Source organism: Schistocerca nitens, chromosome 4 (genome assembly GCF_023898315.1).
Source record: "Schistocerca nitens isolate TAMUIC-IGC-003100 chromosome 4, iqSchNite1.1, whole genome shotgun sequence".
Lineage (NCBI taxonomy): Eukaryota > Metazoa > Arthropoda > Insecta > Orthoptera > Acrididae > Schistocerca > Schistocerca nitens.
Genome location: NC_064617.1, coordinates 470,583,313 through 470,604,364, shown reverse-complemented (window position 1 = coordinate 470,604,364; position 21,052 = coordinate 470,583,313). Strand labels below are relative to the sequence as shown.

The 21,052-nt window shown below is 37.0% G+C and overlaps 1 protein-coding gene across 1 annotated transcript in view; it reads right to left on the bottom strand.

Moving 5' to 3' along the window:
• Positions 1-2,141: 2,141 nt before the first annotated feature.
• The window catches only part of LOC126251305 (biorientation of chromosomes in cell division protein 1-like 1), a 105,565-nt gene continuing 86,654 nt past the window's right edge, over positions 2,142-21,052 (bottom strand). Inside the window, exons 4-7 of the mRNA XM_049951632.1 lie at positions 4,121-8,740; positions 3,946-4,024; positions 3,714-3,838; positions 2,142-2,875 (exon numbers count right to left, since the gene is read on the bottom strand). Coding sequence (XP_049807589.1) covers positions 2,799-2,875; positions 3,714-3,838; positions 3,946-4,024; positions 4,121-8,740 — 4,901 coding nt within the window. The 3' untranslated portion in view covers positions 2,142-2,798. The remainder of the gene's footprint in view (positions 2,876-3,713; positions 3,839-3,945; positions 4,025-4,120; positions 8,741-21,052) is intronic.

The following is a 21,052-nucleotide window of genomic DNA, read 5'->3' as shown; positions in this document are numbered from 1 at the left end:
CATATTTATTTCTGTTTTTAGAGTAGGTTTGTGCTGAAGAGGGGTAGGATTTCTTTTGTTTTCCACTTTAAATTTTTTTTTGAATGAGATTCACTATCGCAGCTGAAAGTATGGAAAGGATTTGGCCCTACACAGCGGATTTCTACAACACTTAAATTTCATTACTACTTCATAGTATTATTATGTCGCCATTTAGGTCAAAAGTATTAAAATACACTGTGTGATGTAAGGTCTGTGAAATAAAAGTATAACCATATATAAAATACACAGGAGTATGCAATTATTACTTACTAATCTATACATTTCTTAATGATATTACTGTCAATGGATTCTAATAGAGGCATTCTTCTTGATATGGCAACAGATGTCCTATGGGCAACAAGTGACCACTGTTACTGAAGTCTAAAATTACAACAGCAAGAATGACCATTCTATTCCACAGATTGCATCTCACCCTGTCATAGGTGCCTCAACGCTGGGGATTCAATACGAAAACCTGTGATGTATGAAGGACGGCAACAAAATTTCCAGAGTCTGATAAACCTTACAACATAAAATAATTTGATAATATCTGCCTACTCTTCATTAATCAAACACTACAGAAGTCACATGTTCATTAACCAAGCCGTGCCACAAAGATCAGTAATCCCAATGTTTGCTTGTCTCACAATGGAAATATCTGTGGGTATTTTTGTGCAGCGAGCTTTTCATTATTTCAAATGTGCATTAAAGCAGCAGTTCTTCCAAACATTGCAGGTGGCTTTTAAGAAAACTTGTAGTATGTGTGCTATGCATAATTTCATGGGAACAGGACAGCAGTGAAACAAAAATATCAGAAAGGCAATTACAGTTACAGAAAACAGTGAGAAGATACAAGTAAATAACTTGCAGAAAGTAGAAACAGTTTCATTGTTCACTTAGAGTAGGAAATTAAAACAAAAATCCTGCATTAACACCTTCATGCAAAGACAATCTGTTCTCCATTTGTTGGTGCTGCCTCCTCAACTGAAGCACAGGAGCTGACAACGATTAATGGGCGTTGAGAAGTGTAACATAATTCTGATTATTGTACCTTATGTTACATGCAAGACTTCATCACTGTTAACAAGAGTTGTATATCACTATGATCATTCTCTGGGTGACATGCCCTCAAGAAAATAAATGTGAATTGTGCTGAAAGCTTAAAATACTGAAAGAATGTGAAAAAATTAGTAGTTTACCCTCATAAGTGAACTATATAACAATAGTTTGTGAAATAACTTTTATATCTGTAACACTCATGTATTCCTAGACATATATTATACATCCCTCTCATGGCTTCCACAGGTCATAATCTCAGATTGGATGTCAGTGGCCACTGCTGTTAATCATGGGTGTTGACAGTGAAGGAGCTATCTACTGCTTTGAATGGTAATGGTGCTTCATTCTAATGAGAACAGTGGCTGGATCTGACTATGCTAGTGACTTCATTTTCCACACTGACTGACTGTGGAAGGCTTAGATTAAAGAAGTAATAGACTGACAGTTGCATTGATAGTTAATTGTGTATTTTTCTTGGTAATGCAATTTTCCCTCATGCTGCTCTTTGTTACAAAAAGTTATATAATTTCATGAACAATTTCTATTTATTGTACTTATCTTTTTAGATGAATGTTGTAGGCAAGGGTATCATCTGAAACAATAGTGGTTGCTGCTGTTGTGCATACCATTTGTTAATTTCAATTTAACTGATTGACCAACAGTCCTGGCACACACGTGAAGTATTTAGGAAAGCAAGAAAGTCTGTGAGATAATGACTTGGCTGTAAAAATTACTGTGTGCGTATGTCCATTTGATCACCCCCCCCCCCCACACACACACACATAAACACCAGCAAGAATCAAACTGAATTGTTTGCTTGTAACACCATAAATGAGATTACTAGCTTAACTTTTGGTTGATGCTAATATTATCTTTGACCAGGATTGTTGATTGGGAACAACGGAAAATGGTAAATAAAATATCTAACACAAAATATTACTGATATGTCTTAAAAAATTACAATTTTATTTTGTTGATTAAGTACATACCAGTTATTATTGTGACAATATATTTTCATCTTTTTATTTTTTGTAAAAAAAAAGACTATAATCAAATGTCACTGAACCTGCAGTTGCATAAAAACAGAAATAACATGTTTTTCAGAAATGAAAACACAGAAATTCCATGAACATAAAGTCTGTACTGTAAAATTTAAATTTTACACAGTCATAAATGTAAAAACTGCAAATTTCTTGCTGTACAAACTATCACAGCTAATAAAACAAAAATGGTAACACTGGTGGTATGAAACTATGCTGGTGTGCCAACTTTTAAAATGAATGTAGACACATTGCAAAAGTATATAAATAAGAATTATTTTTACAAAGTAAGTAGAATTGTAACTGAAAGATAGAGTTCTGTACATCAGTCAATATTCTTGAATTTCTTAGTGTTCAAACTGCTACTGATTTGAAAGACTAAACATTCAATACACTGAGTTTTTACAACTACTGTAACTGTAATCTCGGTGTTTCTAGGAATTCTTTCCATACATCCAGTTCAATTCTGTTCACCTTGCACTCGAGTCTGCAGAATCTACAGTCTTTTATTACTATATGTATACTATGTACAATACAAACTCCTGCACTGTCTTACTCGTAACCTTTTTACATTTGTCATGTCCTCTAATATACAGTTTAAGTACACAATATGTGAGTTTTCACCCTGGTTTTAATAGGAATCTGAGGGATAAAAACTCATTCAAACCTAGTTGTTAATCATCTGTATGTGCCTTTTTCAGAATGAGAGGATTCACATCCTTCAACAGTTGACCGACGCTTCTTCACTGTCACTTCTGGAAACAAAGGAACAAACTGTAAAGAAGCATATCCAAATGCAAAATATATACTCAGGTACAGTGGAACAAATATTTTCACAAAATATGATTAAAGTTACAAATGAAAAGTAAAATATATAAATAATATTTTTGGTAGATAAAATATACTTACTTAAACCTCGCCATTACTAGAACAGCTGGCATGAAATTTACAGAAAAAAGTAATTAAAGAATATTAATCTTGAGCTCTCCCAACTAGGAATTCCTCCACAAGGCAAAGAAATAGGGCGTTGGGGCACACATATGAAAACGAAAAAGTTGTGTACATCTGTGGAGAAACACTCAAAGTATCAGGGGGAAAAAATCACTGCTAAATCTCTAAATATTTTTCTTGAGCTTTTCACACAGGAATTTCTAGTTGTGAAAGCTGAAGATTCATTTCTGTTGATCCCTTACTTGCTCATAAAGTTTCCTAAGTGGTAAGTAGGTGCTTTTCATATTTTCTGTATGCATTCTGCAAGTTTTCTTCTCAAATTACTCAATATAGATGCAATTTACTACGTAGCACAGACAGATGGAGGAATTCAAGAACAAGGTGTATTGTATGTATTAACCTCTGTACAGTAGTATATGTTACTTAAAATTTGACAGCATTTCCGTCAATCCAGGCCAAACAGTCAATTAGCTCACTAAATATACAAAATGACCTTATTTTGCAATGAACTTTCATTGGTATATTTTTCAACAGAAAAAATGGAGCAACTCAATAGATTTGTCCAGTTATTCAGTTTTGGAAAATCAAAAATACATAGAAATGGCATACAGGGTAATGAGAATGTTACCATTGTTATCTCACCTTCAGGTAGTGGTGGGGACTGTTGTTTTGATTTGGCACGCCTTGAAGTTACATTGAAAAGTGGCCTTGGTTTATACAACTCATCACTGCTGTACCGTTGGCCACGATAAGCTGTTGTGGCACTCCTAAATAGAAAGCAAGAATGAAAGCTTATAGAAAATTGTATACATGGTCTCCCTGTACATTTCACAGATATGTAAAGCTTAATGCTGCTAGTCAAACTGAAATCTACCTCAGTGTTCTTTTGCTTTCAGACTCCTCTTGGTTCAAATTCACAGTATCCACATCACCATCTCCTATGTTTCCTGCTTCTGTAATGTCAAAAAACAAACTTTTGTAAAAGAGCAATTATTACAAATGTTTGAAAAATATCAGCTACAGATATGTGAAAGGATACTGAAACTAACCTCTGTTGTCCACTATTTTTTTGTTCTGTTCTCCAGATGATGCTGATACATCACTCTCAGGACTCAGTGGCATGACAAAATCAGGTGTAGATGTCCGACTGTTACTGTTGTCCACTACTACACCTTTTCCAGGAGCAGGTCTGCCAAGTCCAGGTCGTCTACTGCGACCTAATAAGTTGCGTCTTGGTTCTGACGCAGGTTTAGGCAGGTTTTCTGTTATGCCAATAACTTTTTCTGGTGAAATCTGTTTCTGCATACCACTCTCTAGCATCAAGTCTCTCAGAGAATGGAAAATTAAATCAGCAGATAGTGGTACTTTCTCATCATCTGAACTGCTTTTGTCAATGTTGTTGTCTACATTAGACTTTTCATCTCCAACATATTCATCCTCATCAGAGTCTGCAATTACATAACGATTATCTGGACCGTTGCTGGGAGTGCAGTTCACAGCATGTGAGTTATCAGGCTCAGAATTGAGATGTGGAGTCTCACGTACTTCAGGTGCTGAAACTCGTTCGAGAGCACTTTCTGATGGTGCAGATGGCATTTTATCAACACATGCTTCTGCCTTTTGTTCCATATTTATTTGCTTGTATATGTTCCCAGTGGATTTTGTTTTACCACTACCACCACCATTTCTTTTAAAATGCCTTTTGTGAGAATCTACTGCATTATTGTCACTACTGTCTATATCTGTGGTAACCATAGGAACCCACTCCAGAACATAGCCTTTGGGTAGTTTCTTGCTTGTTGCACTAGCATCAAACTTGGCATGATTAAGTTCAGAGGAACTCTGGCTGTTATCTACAATGTTCTTGTTTGTTTCATAATGTGCTGTGTCTGAACTGTCAATTGCTGTCCTTGATTTTTTAGGAATTCCACCTGGTACATCCTTTCCAGTATTTGTTTTAGATTTAGACGATGTAGGAATGTCATTTGTTTCACCAGTGATGTCTTCAGATCTCAATGTTTTAGCAGCACTATTTGCTTCTTTTACAGAAACAGTAAGGTCACTATCAAACCCAAAATGCTGACGCACATATCTGTCAACTATTTCCTTAACAACTTTACACTTCAAATGTGAAAGTGAGTGAGAGGTTGATGTTTCTTCATTATCACTGTCACTACAATCTGTGAAACAAATAGGATTTGAATAAAGATTTTCTTCATAAGTTCTTATATAAGCTGCAAGATTTTCTGTCTGTTGTCCTGACGCTTGTTCAAAATGTGTGAGATCACCATCTACATCACTGTTATCATGGTCATCACTGTCTTCATTAGGAGAATCTTCTTTTTCAGGCTTGAAAACACTACTTGGAACTGTCTCATTGTCTGTATGCATATGAGTAGTTTGCTTCACATTCTGCAGTACGGTTTCTTTTGCTGGCAGTGGTATACCTTCCTGAGACACCAATTTATCTTCATCATTTGTCAATGCATCTTCACACTCTGAAACCTGGAAACCTACTGGATCAGAGGACTGCAATTCTCCTTCTTTAACACCAGCTGTGCCTAAGATTTCAGTATCATTCTGCTGTTTCCCCCTCCGATCCTTTATTTCACTGTGCTTACCATTATGATATCTGTTTCGATTTTCTATCTTGGCCATTGATTTTCGTAGCTGCATTATTTTCTTGATCTCAAAAATGTTTGCAGCAATTTTTGGTTTTTTTAACTTCAGTACCAATTTTCCAGAGTCATTGCTGCATGAATACTCATCTAACTCCTCTTCACTCTCAGAATGCTGATGGAGAGGTCGTTTTTTTAATGGAAGTAAGGAAGATGGAGATGACTCTGGTGATTTTGAAGGGGAGTCATCTTCATTGCACTCTTCAGATTTTGCATTTGTATCTTGTGATTCAGTGACACCACCTTCTGTTTTTCCAGTGCCACTATGCCTACTGCTTTTCTTCTCTTGTTTTTGTGAAGACTGAGATTCTGTACTCTTTCCCCGGGACTTATCACATGAAGTACCATTGCTGTCTCTATCAGTCGACCTACGGTCTTCTGAATTTTTGTCTCTGTGAACAAAATGATCATCCGGTGCACTTTTACTCTTGTTTTCCTTCTTTTTCTCTTTATCTTTATTTTCATTTTTTTGTGATTTGTTTTCGCCTTTCTTATCAGATTTTCTGCTGCTACTGCTACTACTGCTTTCCCTGCTCTTATCATGACCTTTCCTATCTTTTTCATTCTTTTCATGAATTCTTTGTTTGTCTTTATGTGATTTTTCTGCACTTTCGCCAGACTCAGTTTTAGATTGATCTCTCATCTTTTCTTTTTGGTCTTCTTTGTTAGTTATTTCTTTTTCTGGTTTGTCATCATTAGACTTTCTAGGCTTCCCATCAGAGACATGCTTATTTTTATCACTTTTATATTTATCTTTACTTCGTTTGCTATCTGATTTATGTTTTTCTTTCTGTTCTGCGTCCTGATGAGTCAGTTTTGAGGATGAGTTTTCATTTCTTGCCTTCTCCTTTTCACTCTTGGATTTTTCATCTATTTTAGTTTTGTATTTGTCGCTTTTTTCTTCCTGCTTTCCTTTATCTTTCTCTGATGTTTTGCTAGACTTATCCTCTCTAGACTTGTCTCTCCTTGAGCTATCTTTACCTGCTTCCTTTCGATCTTTATACGTGTTTCTGTCATTTTTCTCATCATGGCGAGAGTGATCCCTTATCTTTTCTTTCTCTGATTTAGAGTCATGCCTTGAACGTTCTCTGTCACTTCTTTCCTCATGTTTGTGTTTATCTTTACTTATTTCTTTGTCATCTCTTTTACTCCGTTCTTTTCTCTCATTTTGCTTGTTTCTTTCTCTGCTGTCATCACGCTTGGAGTGATCCTTAGTTCCTTCTTTTGACTTTCTGTCATCATGTTTCATATGTTCCTTGCTACTATCTTTTGGAAGTTTGTCATGTCGGCTTCGATCTTTGGTAATTTCCTTTTCAGATCTTGAACGTTCTTTGGTCCCATCCTTTGTGTGTCTGTCACTCTGAGAATTATCTTTGCAGTGTTCTTTCTTTCCCTGTTCTCTATGTGGTTCTTTAATATTTTCTTTCCTTGAAGAAACTTCTTCAAGACTGCTACCTCTATCGTGTGACATATCTGTTTCACTTTTAATCTCAGTTTCACATTTAAGTTGTTTTGTATTGTGTCCTTCTTTAATAAACTGTTTATTATCTTTTGTTTTATCCCCGCGTGGGATACCCATGGAGGTAATACTTTTACCTTCCCCTTCATGTTCTTTGAATTTTCCGATTAGTAGCTGAGAGTCATTTGTGTTAAATGATTCTTGGATACTATCATAATGATGGATACCTTGAAGGGACTGGCTGTCTTTTGTGTCAGTGTCTGTCTCAAATTGTGTGTCACTTTTGATGTCAATGTGGTCCATTTTACTGTACCCATCAAGAGAATTATCTTTTAGCAAAAATGTTTCCGCATCTTCATTCTTAAAGTTAACACTTGTACTGTTTGCAGGAACTATGTTTTTTTGTTTGATATCAGATAGTGTTGGAGTGATAGTATTTCCTTCACTACAATATATTTCATTATCTTCACCAAAATTATCAGTATGTTTTTCCACCATATTGCTCTGTTCAGAAACCTCAAGAGACTCATAATTACTATTCAGATTATCATCCCAACTATAATCATTTCCAGATTTATTTGTAAGATTATCCTGATTTTCAATTTTATTGTCTTTAAAAATAGAAGAAAAAATTGTCATTTTAGATTTAGGTTTTGCAGCTGAGACCTCTGCTTCACTTACATTGCATGATTCCATTCCTGTATAAAGCTGTGATTGCGAGTCATTTTCATCAATACTGTTTTTTGCTGTCTCTTCTGTATGAATGCTAGCTGAATCAGCAAAATCAAATTCACACTTTTGTAATTTATTAACAATGCTTTCTGTGTTGCTTTGTGAGTGTTTGTTCCTGAGCACTTCTTCATTTATCTGCACATCTTTACTTTTATCCTGATGTTCTTCTGTCACATGAGGTGAATGGCTAAAAACATGTTGTTGTGAAAATGAAGCAATTCCTTCAAATTTTTGTTTCAAAGAATCTTCTGAAATTTGGGAAAAAGCCCCCTCTTTGTTGTCATTAGCAAATATTTTCGAAGACTCCTTCTGCTCATCTGAAAACTCCATAGATAATCTGCTGTTAGATGATACTTTGGACAGTTGGCTATCCTGGCTTACTACATCTGACACTGGACATTTTGGAACAGACATGTCTTTTTTACTGTCAGAAAATGAAATGTCGGAAATCTGACTGTCTTCGCTACTGAGACCTGATATATCAGACAAATTGCTGTCATTTGAATCATGGTTTGAATGTATTCTTTCTATTGGTTCAAATGGTGGAGATGATTCTTCTTCTTCAGTAACTTTACTCTTATCTAGTCCATCATCATTATTATCCAATTCTTCATCATCATCTTCTTCTTCTTCATCATCATTATCATTATCTTCATTATCAACATCATCGTCATCATCTTTGAAGGTATCACTTTCTGGAGAAATGGGATCCAGATCTTTTGGAAGCATCTCACTAAGAACCTGAAGGGGCTCCGGTTTCCTTTCAGGAGGCTGCTGTATTGGTGGAGGGCACATGGTAACTGCAACAAGAATTTTTAGTAATAAATATCAAGAGCAAAACCGTATTGCATCAATTACAAAATAATATTGTGTGCATTAGTCATTGCGAGAAAATGTTACAAACAGCAGAAAAAAATTTTCTAAAATTACTTTCATGGAACGAATGTTACCTCATATCTACAAGTTGTATTAACATACGCTCATAGAACATAGGAAGAAAGCAACATTAGATACCGTTTATTAAACTTTTCCTATTTTTTATTTTCCCCTGCTATTGACTATTTGGTCAAAATTACACTTTCAGGGAAACAATGCTGTTTATGCAATTTGCAGCTTCCAAAAATTTAACTCTATATGAAATAAAATAATTAATCTTGGGTATACAAATACTAACATGTGCAAAAAGAGCTAAGTAAATAGCTGATTTTATCTAGAAAAATCACAAATAAACACTGGCAATGATAGACATGACACATGTAATGGATTTTCTGAACTTACACCTGCAGCAGAAATCTTAAGACCTTTCTTTTTTAGCTGATATATCTGAATAAACTTCAGACTTATTTTCTCTTAAGCACTGTGCGACTGTGTTTCATTCTGACACACTTCCTATTCTATACAAAGCCTCACTACCTATCTTAAAATTTCTTTCTAAACTACTTAATATATTAGATTCAATAATTCGTGTAGTACTCATGTTTTGACAGCTGCATTCACCATCATTGTAACTGCTGATGAAAAAGAAGCACTAAACGCTATTTCATTTACTCTACATCTACCTCCTCTCCCTCACTCTCTCCGCTCCTTAAATGTTTGTTCACCCGAAACATCTATATTTAAGTCTGTCAGTTCATCATGAGACTTGTTAGAGCAGATGTGCTTGACACTGTACTCAGTAAAAGCTTCTTTCTGTGTGTGTGTGTGTGTGTGTTTTGTTTAGCATATCAGTTAGTAAATGAAATTGCAACCATGTACTTTATACCACCAATTGTTAAATTCAGTTGTTTTAGTAGCAATATTGAGTTGAGAGGAATTTAGCAGCCAGTAAAGGCAACGGGTGATTTTTGCCTTATTGTATTATTTTATATTTCAAAACTGTACCCAACAAAGCAACTACTGCAGTAACCAGTCTTGGTACAGAACCAGGATCCCCATCATATGAAAGATACACTTCGCTGTATCCATGTAGGAGATTTGCTAGTTCCATTCACTGATTCCACTGTTTGTCATGTCTTTCGAAATGTGCTTCTCTTTGTTTCCTTTTTCTTAAATGGACAATGAAGAAATGTAATGAGGTTATATAAACTGAAGGGTCTCTGTGTCACAGTATTTCCATTATTACACAACCTCTGTCCAGAAAGTTTGGTGAATGGTGTCATACAGCTCACAGCTGCAAGTGTGTGCCACTGCCAAACCCTGGACTGGACAGGTTAAGACATTTCTGAAAATGTTCCTGAGCAGTGGCACCGTGCATGTGCTTTTGTGTAAGCAGCACAATGTACAGTGAAGGTGAAGTGCAAGCGGTTGAAATGGAAAGTGGATTAGCGAACAAATATGCTGTACTGTCTAAAACTTGGAAAATTTGCAAACAAGGAAAATTAGACAACAGTTTACAAAGGACATGCTATCACCTTCAAGTGTGTTTATGAGTAGTTTAAATGTTTCCAAGAAGAGTGAGACACCCTGGAAGGCGCCCCCTGAACTGGCTGGCCTGCAACTTCTCACACACACTGAAAAACGTACAGAAAGCGAAAGAACTTTTGTTCCAGGATAGTCATGTGACAGTATGAATGATAGTATGGGAAGTGGGAATCAGTCATGAGACAGCCCACTTCATAGCCACCAGGATTTGGTTAAATGCAAGCTTTCTGTTACCTCATTCCCCACTTTGACACAGGAACAAACACCACTTTGACTTAATGCCTCTGGAGACCTCATCAGCCTGGCAGATTGAGACCCAAACCACCGTCACAAGCAACACCTTGAAGGCAAGTGTCATAGTAAGTACTGGCAGGGTCCTGGGTCACCAAAAAACAAGAAGGAGCAGAGTCATTGAAAAACCAGAAGGTGCATAGTGAGAGGTTCTGCTCAAGGTGTTCTTCGAGTCTGAGGGTCTCACCCATAAAGAATTCCTTTCTGAGGGCACCATGATAAATACCATTTCCTATTTGGAAATACTGAACTGTCTGCTGTAACAGATGAAGTGGGTACACCCCTGTATGCCAAAAAAGGCAACTGGATGGACATTGCCCACGGAATTGTCTGGCCACACACTGCCTTTCCAGAACAGCAGTTCCTGGGGGAGTTGTGTCACTTAATCAGCCACCCTACTCCACAGACTTGTCTCCCTTGGACTTTTTCTTTTTCCCAAATTGAAATCAGCCCTGAACAGCCAGAAGATTTTGGAGATCTGATGTAATGTTACAACTCAAGTACAACATAATGTTACAACCCAACTGAATGCTATTCCTAAAGATGACTGTGTCAGGAGTTTCCACTATGTGTACAGCTGCTCCCAGAAATCCATTACCATCAACGTGAACTTTGAAGGACCAACTGCTGTTTCAGGTAAGCCAAAAATCTATTTGCAATTGAAACACATTCATCAAACTATCCTGGAAAGATGTTGAATTTTGCTTTCCTTTACTTGGAGGCTAATATTTACAAAATTCTCGATAATGGACCACAGCATTATACAGTGATGTGTAGTGTAAAAGCCTCACAGCACGATGTTAACCAAGAAGTGGAATAGTACATGACAGTACACTACATAGGAGCTCTACAGATCCAACTATGATTACATTTTCAGAACTAGCCCATAAAATGGTAACATTCGTACCTATATAAAACAGTAATTCTACAAAGAACAACTAGTTACTTACCTGGAAAACCATTAAGAATATTTACCAGCCTCTTACTAAGACTGGCAGGTTCATATCTACTACACATCTTTTTGAACACACATCACTTAGCAAGTGAGGAAAATGTACTATGCTGGAAGGAATGTTTAAGTGAAGTCTACATTCAGATGTAGAAGAAACTTTCTTTGTGAAAGAGCTTTAAGATGAGTTATTCATGCGATGTTGACAAATTTAAGGACAAAATTATGCCAGAAATTATTTAACATTAACTTCGGAAGGTAACCTAATAAGTTTTTTTTCTGGAAATATGTATAGGTGTCCACATTTATTTATCTATTAACTGTGGGATATGACACAAGAATGAGAGATAATATTTAAAGAGTTAAGGATACCAGATACAGAAAATGACAAACAAACCTTTATTATGAGAAAAACAGAACTATGATTGTTAAATATAGGCAGCAAATGGCAACTTCATGACTTCAACTTTTAGAAATGTTTACTTATACAAAAATATTGTTCCTTCATGAGTATAAGACAAAGAACTATCTGATTACTTACATTTTTGATTAAGCAATGGAAAAGTCTACAGAATCATCACGTCATGTGTTCACTTACAAATGGGTGCACACATTTAACAGAACAAACAGCTATTCTGCAGTGTTTCATGTGTAGCAAAACATTCATTAATTGTCATATTTAATGGACTTATTAATTTATATTAAAACTATTTATGTAAAGAATTGATACAACTAGAAAGATGTGGATAGTAGTTCTAATTTTCTGGTAAGATGTGAATGAATGTAATTTCATACTGCTTAAAATAAGAAATGAAAAGAAGAGATTTAGATACAGAAGATATAAATAGTATTCATTATTCAGAGTTTCTCACCTTGAACCTAAAAATGATCTGATACTGAAGCTAAACAATATTCTCCTGATGTTAAAAATTCCAGGTACTCTTGCATTTATAGAGCGCATAGAGGGCACCACCATCCATCATGTGATGTAGATGGTATGCCTATCTTTGGAAGGCGTCATCATTCTCGATTAAGAGTAATCGATTGTCATTCTGTTGACGGAACGTCGACATCCATATTTTGTCCAACTTTAAAACTTCCTCTTTTCTATTAAAATTATGGTGTTTGTGAATCTCTATTGCTTCTCTATACGTGCGCACATGATAATGGGATGTTTGCACTAAAACACTTGTTTCATTAAATTTAATTTCATGGTTCCCATCTCGAAAAACACGCTCAGCTACAGCCGATTTTTCGATGTGTCCTAAGCGACAGTTTCTTTTATGTTCGGCTAAGCGAGTGTTTACACTTCTTTTCGCTGTTCCGATATATACTTATCCACAACTGCAAAGAATTTTGTGCACCCCAGGTGTTGCTAGGGGGTGTCGAGCATCTTTTGCATTTCTTAAATATTCCTTAATCTTCTTGGTGGGTCTGAAGATGGTTTCAATCCCATACTTGGCCAGAACTTTCCCAATACGGTCTGTGACTTTATTAATGAATGGTAGGAAAACTTTTCCAGTAGGTGACCGTTATTGCTCTGGACTTCTGCATTCTTTTCTTCTTTGATGGAGGGCTCGATCAATTTCCTTGCTGGTATATACGTTTTTCATTAAGGCTGACCATAAGTGATTAAGTTCATCTTGCAAGTAAGCTAATTTTGTTGGCTCTGTCCACCAAGGTTTTCATGACACCTCTTCTTTGCGTAGGATGATGGTTTGATTCCTTGTTGAGGTATCGATCCGTGTGAGTGTTCTTTCTATATACGTTGTGGCCCAGCGTATATAGAAACCATCTTCAGACCCACCAAGAAGATTAAGGAATATTTAAGAACTGCAAAAGATGCCTGACACGCCCTAGCAACACCTGGGGTATATGAAATTCCATGCAGTTGTGGACAAGTATATTTTGGAACAACGAAAAGAAGTGTAAACACCCGCTTAGCCGAACATAAAAGAAACTGTCGCTTAGGACACATCGAAAAATCGGCCATAGCTGAGCATGTTTTTCAAGATGGGAACCACGAAATTAAATTTAATGAGACAAGCGTTTTAGAGCGAACATCCCATTATCATGCATGCATGTATAGAGAAGCAATAGAGATTCACAAACACCATAATAATTTTAATATAAAAGAGGAAGTTTTAAAGTTGGACAAAATATGGATGTCGACGTTGCGCCAGCAGAATGACAATCAATTACTGAACGATGACGCCTTCCAAAGATAGACTTACCGTCGACATCACGTGATGGATGGTGGTGCCCTCGATAAATGCGAGAGTACCTGGAGCCTCAGTGGCAGCAGCCGGACGACCTGAGAAGATGTCTCCCGCAGATGGAGACAAAATGTTAGGTGGAAATTTTATACATCGACCATGCCTCTCCGCCCGGAATTTTTAACTGAAGACAACAACGGCTGTGAAAGCCTACACTGTATGATTAATTTTCTCCTGTATACATGTGGACTCCAAATTAACACAAAGTGCTGAAGTTTCATTTTAAAGCATCTCAACTGATTGAAGGTCTATTTGTTGAGAAAGCTGTTGTGTGTGTGTGTGTGTGTGTGTGTGTGTGTGTGTGTGTGTGTGTGTGTGAGACACTCTAACTCTCAAGACAGATTCACCCAAAAGCTAGCAATATTCTCAGCCTTAATACACTCTTTGTGGGACTTCCACAACTGTTGTTAAAATTTTTCATAATAAATAAATCTGCTCCAGTTGTACTTGGCTAATACTTTATTTGGATAAAATCGTACACACGATCTGGGTTTCAGTATGTAAATCTCATCTTAAGACACTTGATAGCGCACGAGAAAGTTGCACCAGTCATGTAAAAAAAAATCCAGCAAATTTTGTCAAGTAGCATGTGAGATCCCGCATGAGTGACGCATGAAAAGTTTCTCTGAGTCAACCAATACTGCACAGATTACATGGGGCCATGTAGGTGCCCAGCCTGCCACATATCGTGGGAGCCCAGCAAGATCAGTAAAAAGACTGCTGCATGAATCGAAATGAGACTCTTGTGCACACATATACGCCAGTTTGGTGGTGACCACTCTCTGGCAAATATGTGTACACAGGAATCTCATTTCGATTTGCACAACAGTCTGTTTACCGGTCTTGTTGGGCTTCCACAATATGTGGTGGGCTGGGTACTTATGTGGTCTCCTTCACCCGGTGTGGTACTGGTTGACTCAGAGAACCTTTTCATGCATCACTTGAAAGCTACTTGATAAATTTGCTGGACTTTTTACATGATTGGTACGACTTTCTTGTAAGCAATCAAGTGCCTGAAGATTAGATCATATTGAAACCTGGCTCGTATGTACGATTTTATCCAAATAAAGGATTGGTCAAGAAGAACTGGAGTGGATTTATTCATCATGAAAAATTCTCAGTCATATTTATGTGCCTATTGATGATTCAATGCCTCAATTATTCTGCTTATTTTAACCACTACTCCTTTCATTATTTATATTCTATATTATTGTATTGGTAATTATTTTTCTTTTTGTTGCAAAAAAATGGTATCTGATATAAGTATTTCAGTATTGGGAATGAGTATGTAAGAAAGTATTTGCGTTCAGATTAACTAATGTTTTAGGAAAAGCAGAATATGGCCCAATTACTTTTGTCACAAATTATGCAACATGCACCACATTTTCTTTCATATGAAAGAATTCCAAGTATCTTCTCAACACAGTAATTTACTTGGTAACAACAGAAGACTCAAAGGGCTGCAGTCAAGTATTGTAACAGTGGACAGGCAGACCACAGTGCAGAGAATTACTCACACATTCAATGCAGGATGACAACAGGTGAGCGGTCCTTGCTATGGGATACAAAGCTCCCACACCACGAGTCTACATCTGATCACTGCTTGTCAAAGGAGACATACATTATTGTGATCATATTGCTACACTGCTTTGGATGCTTGAAGCACTGGAAGATTTCAGTTGCTCTGTGATATGAGACGAGCATACGTCAAAAAAACACACAAAGCAATACATTCTGCTATCAAAAGAGCACCATTCAGGCAGATGGTAGAGGTATTCAAACTGGGGAAATGTTTACACAGGAGGAAACAGGTTATCTGACTTGTATGACATCATCATTCACTGATGAGTGACACAGGAGCCTACTATGTGATTATGTTCATCCGTTTGTTCACTTTTAGCACACTGCAGGCAACCTGTACATTATCAAGGCAACACTCCAAAATGGTTTAAGGAATGCTCCAAAAACACTAAGAGTGCTTGATGGGGCACTAGATCACATGATCTCAATTTTACTGAGCATACCTTGAATACCATTGAGTGAGATGTGTGAATTTTGGACCCCACTTGAACCCTCCCCTGTTGAGTTGCCAGCAGCAATTGAGTGGTCATGAATTGGGATGGCTCCCCAATACCATGGCACATAAGTGTCTTATTCAGCTGCTCATGAATGTACAATAAATACAGAAAAAATAGCTACTTGATTAGCAAATGAAGATAATGTGCCTGTTGAGTTGTCTCATTTGAGCTCTGCTACACCAACAGAGAACTCTTTTACAACTATACTTTCAAAAAAAGGAGGTCCATTAGAAATGCAATTACATTAAATGAATGTCGTAATTACTTTCACAGTCATCTACAACCAACCTAATGTTTGTACACATGTAGCAAATGGCAAGGTAGAATTGTTAATCAGTACGACTTGTGAGTGTGCTGCTATAAACATTACTGTTCACTTTTCCAGTCAATGTTATGAACAGTGAATGCATTTTATGATGCCTCATTTGTTATCTATCAATGCCTGATATAAAATAATTGTACACTGTAGTTTATTTTTAAGTGACTTGGTAGATTCTCATTCTCATTGAAATACTTTCGCCTTTCCAATTCTCCTAGTTGAGTATTATTATTTGCCCTTCTCTTATTTTTTCTTTCTTGCACCCTCCCCTTTAAAAAAATCCTCACACACTATAAATAAATAAAAACAACAAAAAGAGTGTCAAACTTTAATTACTCAATTATCAATTATGACACATTGCACAGCCTTTATTCTGATGCATTTCAGAGTCGTCGTTTGAATATCAGGTCACAGATTTCACTTTTAGCTCAGCAAAATCCCAGAAAATCAACTGTGTAAATATTCCTGTAGTAATTTGGATCTGTGTTTGCATTCCTTGAGAGCTCTGCATTTGAGATTTGTACACTCACACTGTTTACAAACAGTAACAAAGGAATTACACTTTGGGAAAAAGCATCTCTGGTGAACTATCATTACAATGTAACAATAAAAATAATCAATTTTTGACAATATAATGCAACTGGATAGATAAAAAAATCTACACGCCAAGGGGTGGCGGCAGAACATACACATAAAAGAAGGCTATACTTATGCAAGCTTTTGGAGTCACTCTCTCTTTTTTCTGGCAGAAGGGTTGAGAAGGGAAGAAGAGAAGTGAAGGAAAAGAACTGGAGAGGTTTAAGAAATGGGGTAGATTTCAGAAAAGCCACCCAGAACCACAGGTCAGGGGTGACTTACCAGATGGAATGAGAAGGAAAGACTGATTGTTGGGAACTGCACGGTGCAAAACTTGAAAACCAGAGAATGTATTGTATGTAATAGAGGTGGGAGAGGGATGGCAAAAATTAGGTCAGAAAATGTAAGATGTAGGAAACTAAAACGGAATGGAAAGGAGTAGTTACTGTGAAGAAATGCTGAGATGGAAGAAATTAACATAAATTAAGGCCAGGTGGCTGGTGAGAATCAAGGACATGTTGTACCCCAACCCCCGTTCCTACTTGTAAAGTTCTGATAAACTGGTATTTGAGGGAAGAATCCAGATGGTGTGTGTGGTGAAATGGGCACCAAGGTCATGACTGTCATGTTGTAGAGCACACTCTGCAACAGGATTTTGTGTGTTGCCTATGCCCATTCATCCTAACTGATAACTTGATGGTAGTCATGCCAATGTAAAAGGTCGAACAGTGTTTACATAACTAACAGCTGGTATATGACGTGCTGGTATAGGTGGTGGTAGGAGGGTGCGTACGGCAAGTCTTGCACAGTCGGGACAGTCACAGGGGTAGGAACAACAAGGTAGGGAGATGCGTGCAGAAGGAGCATAGGGTCTGACAAGGATATTGTGGAGATTGGGAAGGTGACAGGAAGTGCTTGTAGGTGTGGTGGGCAAAATCTCAGACATGATTTTAGGAGGTCACGGAATTGTCAGAGTAGCTGATTAATTACATTCATACTGAGTGACATTGGTGTGTTCCGAAGTTGTTTTCCAGCAGGATCAGCAGTACCAGGACTGGATGTGATGGCCCGGGATCCATAAACCTTCAGCCCCTGCTTTGGTTTAGATACATTGATGACATCTTTGCCATTTGGACTCATGGAGAGACTGACCTGTTAAAATTCCTGGAATCTTTAAATACCGTCTCCCAATTAAATTTTACATGGTCCTATTCCGAACACCATGCCACTTTCCTTCATGTTCATCTTGTCCTCACGGAAGGCCAGCTACACACTTTTGTCCATATGAAACCCACTAACAAACAACAGTACTTACACTCTGATGGTTTCCATTCTTTCCATGCCAAACGTTCCCTCCCATACGGCATTGGCATTCAAGGCAACCATATTTATTCAGATGCAGACACTTTACAGTGATACACCACCATCCTTTGCTGGATGTAATCATCCCACCAGCCTAGTTCAGAGGCAGATTTGCCAGGCCATCACATCCAATCCTGCTACTGCTGAGCCCTATGAAAAACAATTTTGGAGCAGACCACTTTCCACTCAGTATAACCCTAGTCTTGAATGTATTAATCAGCTACTTTGACACAACCATGTCCTCTTAAAATCATGCCCTGAAATGAGATTCATTCTGTCTAAGATTTTGCCGCCACACCTAGAATAAACACTTATGATGTTTCTGAGCAACAATCATACATTATTTTTTAAAGGAACACACTGTCACTTGATTGTTTTATTGTTTAAGTACAACCTAGGCTTTGGCCTTTTATGCCATTTTCAAGTATTTGATTTTATGTCTTTAACGTATGTTGCAGGACACGTAACATGTCGTCAGGCTCAAAGTTGGCCATGAATGAAGAAAAATATTGGCTCCCCATGAAATGCTAGATGTATACCTCCATCTTGTAACAGATGAGTAAATACTCATGGAAGCACGTAACATTTAGTAAAAACAGGCTTATGTCGGTAAATAAAAGATGAGCATGTATCCTTAAAACATAATAATGGTGAAATCAAAGCGTATGATTAATAGAACAATTAATTATTCGACTGTTCTACTACTCATACTCTTTTAATTTACTAAATATGATATGCTCCCACAGTTATTTGCTGATCTGTTGCATCTGGCATTTTGTGGGGAGCCAATATTTTCCTTAATTTATGGCCAACTTTGAACTTGACAACTTGTTTTGTGTCCTGCAACATATGTTAAAGACATAATACTACCAAAGGGAGAGCCGCCTGTGAAACGACACATCATATACATTCTGTTATGTAAACACTGTTTGGCCTTTTACATTGGCATGACTTCCACCAAGTTATCAATTAGGATGAATGGGCATAGGCAATAGGTGTACATTGGCAACACACAATATCCTGTTGCAGAGCATGCTTTACAACATGCCTGTTTCACCACATGCACCATCTGGGTTCTTCCCAAATATCAGTTTCTCTAGTGCTGCAACATATCCTTGGTTCTTGCCACCCACCTGGCCTTAATTTACGTTAATTCCTCCAACTCAGCATTTCTCCTTAGTAACTATTCCCTTTTTCACTCTGTTTAAGTTTTCTACATCTTTCACTTTCGGATCTGTCTATGTTTCACCATTCCCCTTCCACCTCTGTTACATACAATGCACTCAGCTTTTCCCTTTAATTAACTCATGCATGATGTTTTTGCAGAATCTCTATGTTGTATACTACCCTGTCTTCCACCTTTAGGCTCTCAGTTTTCAAATCTCATCCAGTGCAGTTTCCAACAATCCATCTTTCCTTCTCATCCTATCTGGTAAGTCTCCCCTGATCTGAAGTTCTGGGTGACTTTTCCAAAATTTACACCTTTTCATACACATCTTCCATCCTTTTTCTTCACCCCTCTTCCTTCCCCTTCGAACCCTCTGCTGGGAGGAGGAGCCACTGGCTTCAAAAGCTAGCTTAAGTATAACCTTCTTTTATGTGTGTGTTCTCTTGCCTCCAGTTGGTGAGTAGATTTTTTTATCCATCAAATTACACTATATCATTACAATGGGTTTCATACAATTTGTAACTGTAGAACTGCATACACAAGAAATATTTAAAAAAGTTCCACTTTGTGATTTAGTTCCAGGACTTTTTTCACACATGTATAAGACTCATGTGTACCAGAAGCTCCAAACATATGCACTAGAAATTTCCTGAATCTCACAAAAACATGTAAGTTATATGACATTCAAAGCAGGATATGGCATTTAAATCATTAGAATTACTGAACAAAGAAAAATGCACTGAGAAGACAGATAATTATTGGTCAAAATTCCTTATAATTGCTTGCCAATGATACACATTGCATGCGAGATCACTATGCTTCACTTACACCACGGGTGTTGCATAACCAAGTTGTGAATATGGCTTCCATGATTGTTGTTTGCCTTATTGTGAAACTGAAGTTCATAGGTGTCAACACTGTACACCAATGATATGTGCCTAACAGACGAAGGCCAAAGAGAATTGGATGAGCTGCACACCCAACAGTGGACCACAAGATGTGATATTTGACAGAATGGCACCTCATTTGTGTACACAGCAATGAAAGACAAAAATTTTCTGGCGCAGTAGTGGAACACTGTTCATGTGTGTTGCTGTCTTCTGCTACAGTTTTCTAGTCCTTTTTATACGAGTTTCACATCAGCTTTGACTGCAATGATGACAAAATATATGTGGAATACTATCAACTCTTTGACCGCATCACTCAGCACCATGAAGGCTAAACGTGTGATATTGCAGGATATCATGCACAATACTACCTGAAAAAAAATTGTACATAAACAATAGTACTCACAAGGGGACCTTACAGAATAATTCTCTTTTGATTTTCCTTGAATGTCAGTACCCAGACATCTACGGCAGATGGCTCAATTCTCAAACAAACTTGAAAAAAAAAATCACATCTGAAGATTTTGGAGCACTGTTAAGTGCGAAACATTTTGACGAATTTAACAGAGCTGAATGGAAAGCATAGAAGCCTTATAATCATGAGTTGTTGATTTAACTATCAGTAGCAGTAATTTTTTTCTTTACTTTTATTTGAATTTTATTTTTATATTCACATGGAAATGTTAATTAATAAATAAATAATTAATTATAATTATTTAATATAAGTAACATCTTTTTAGTTTTAGTTCCTAGCTGCATAAAAAGACAAGTATTCACAATAAATT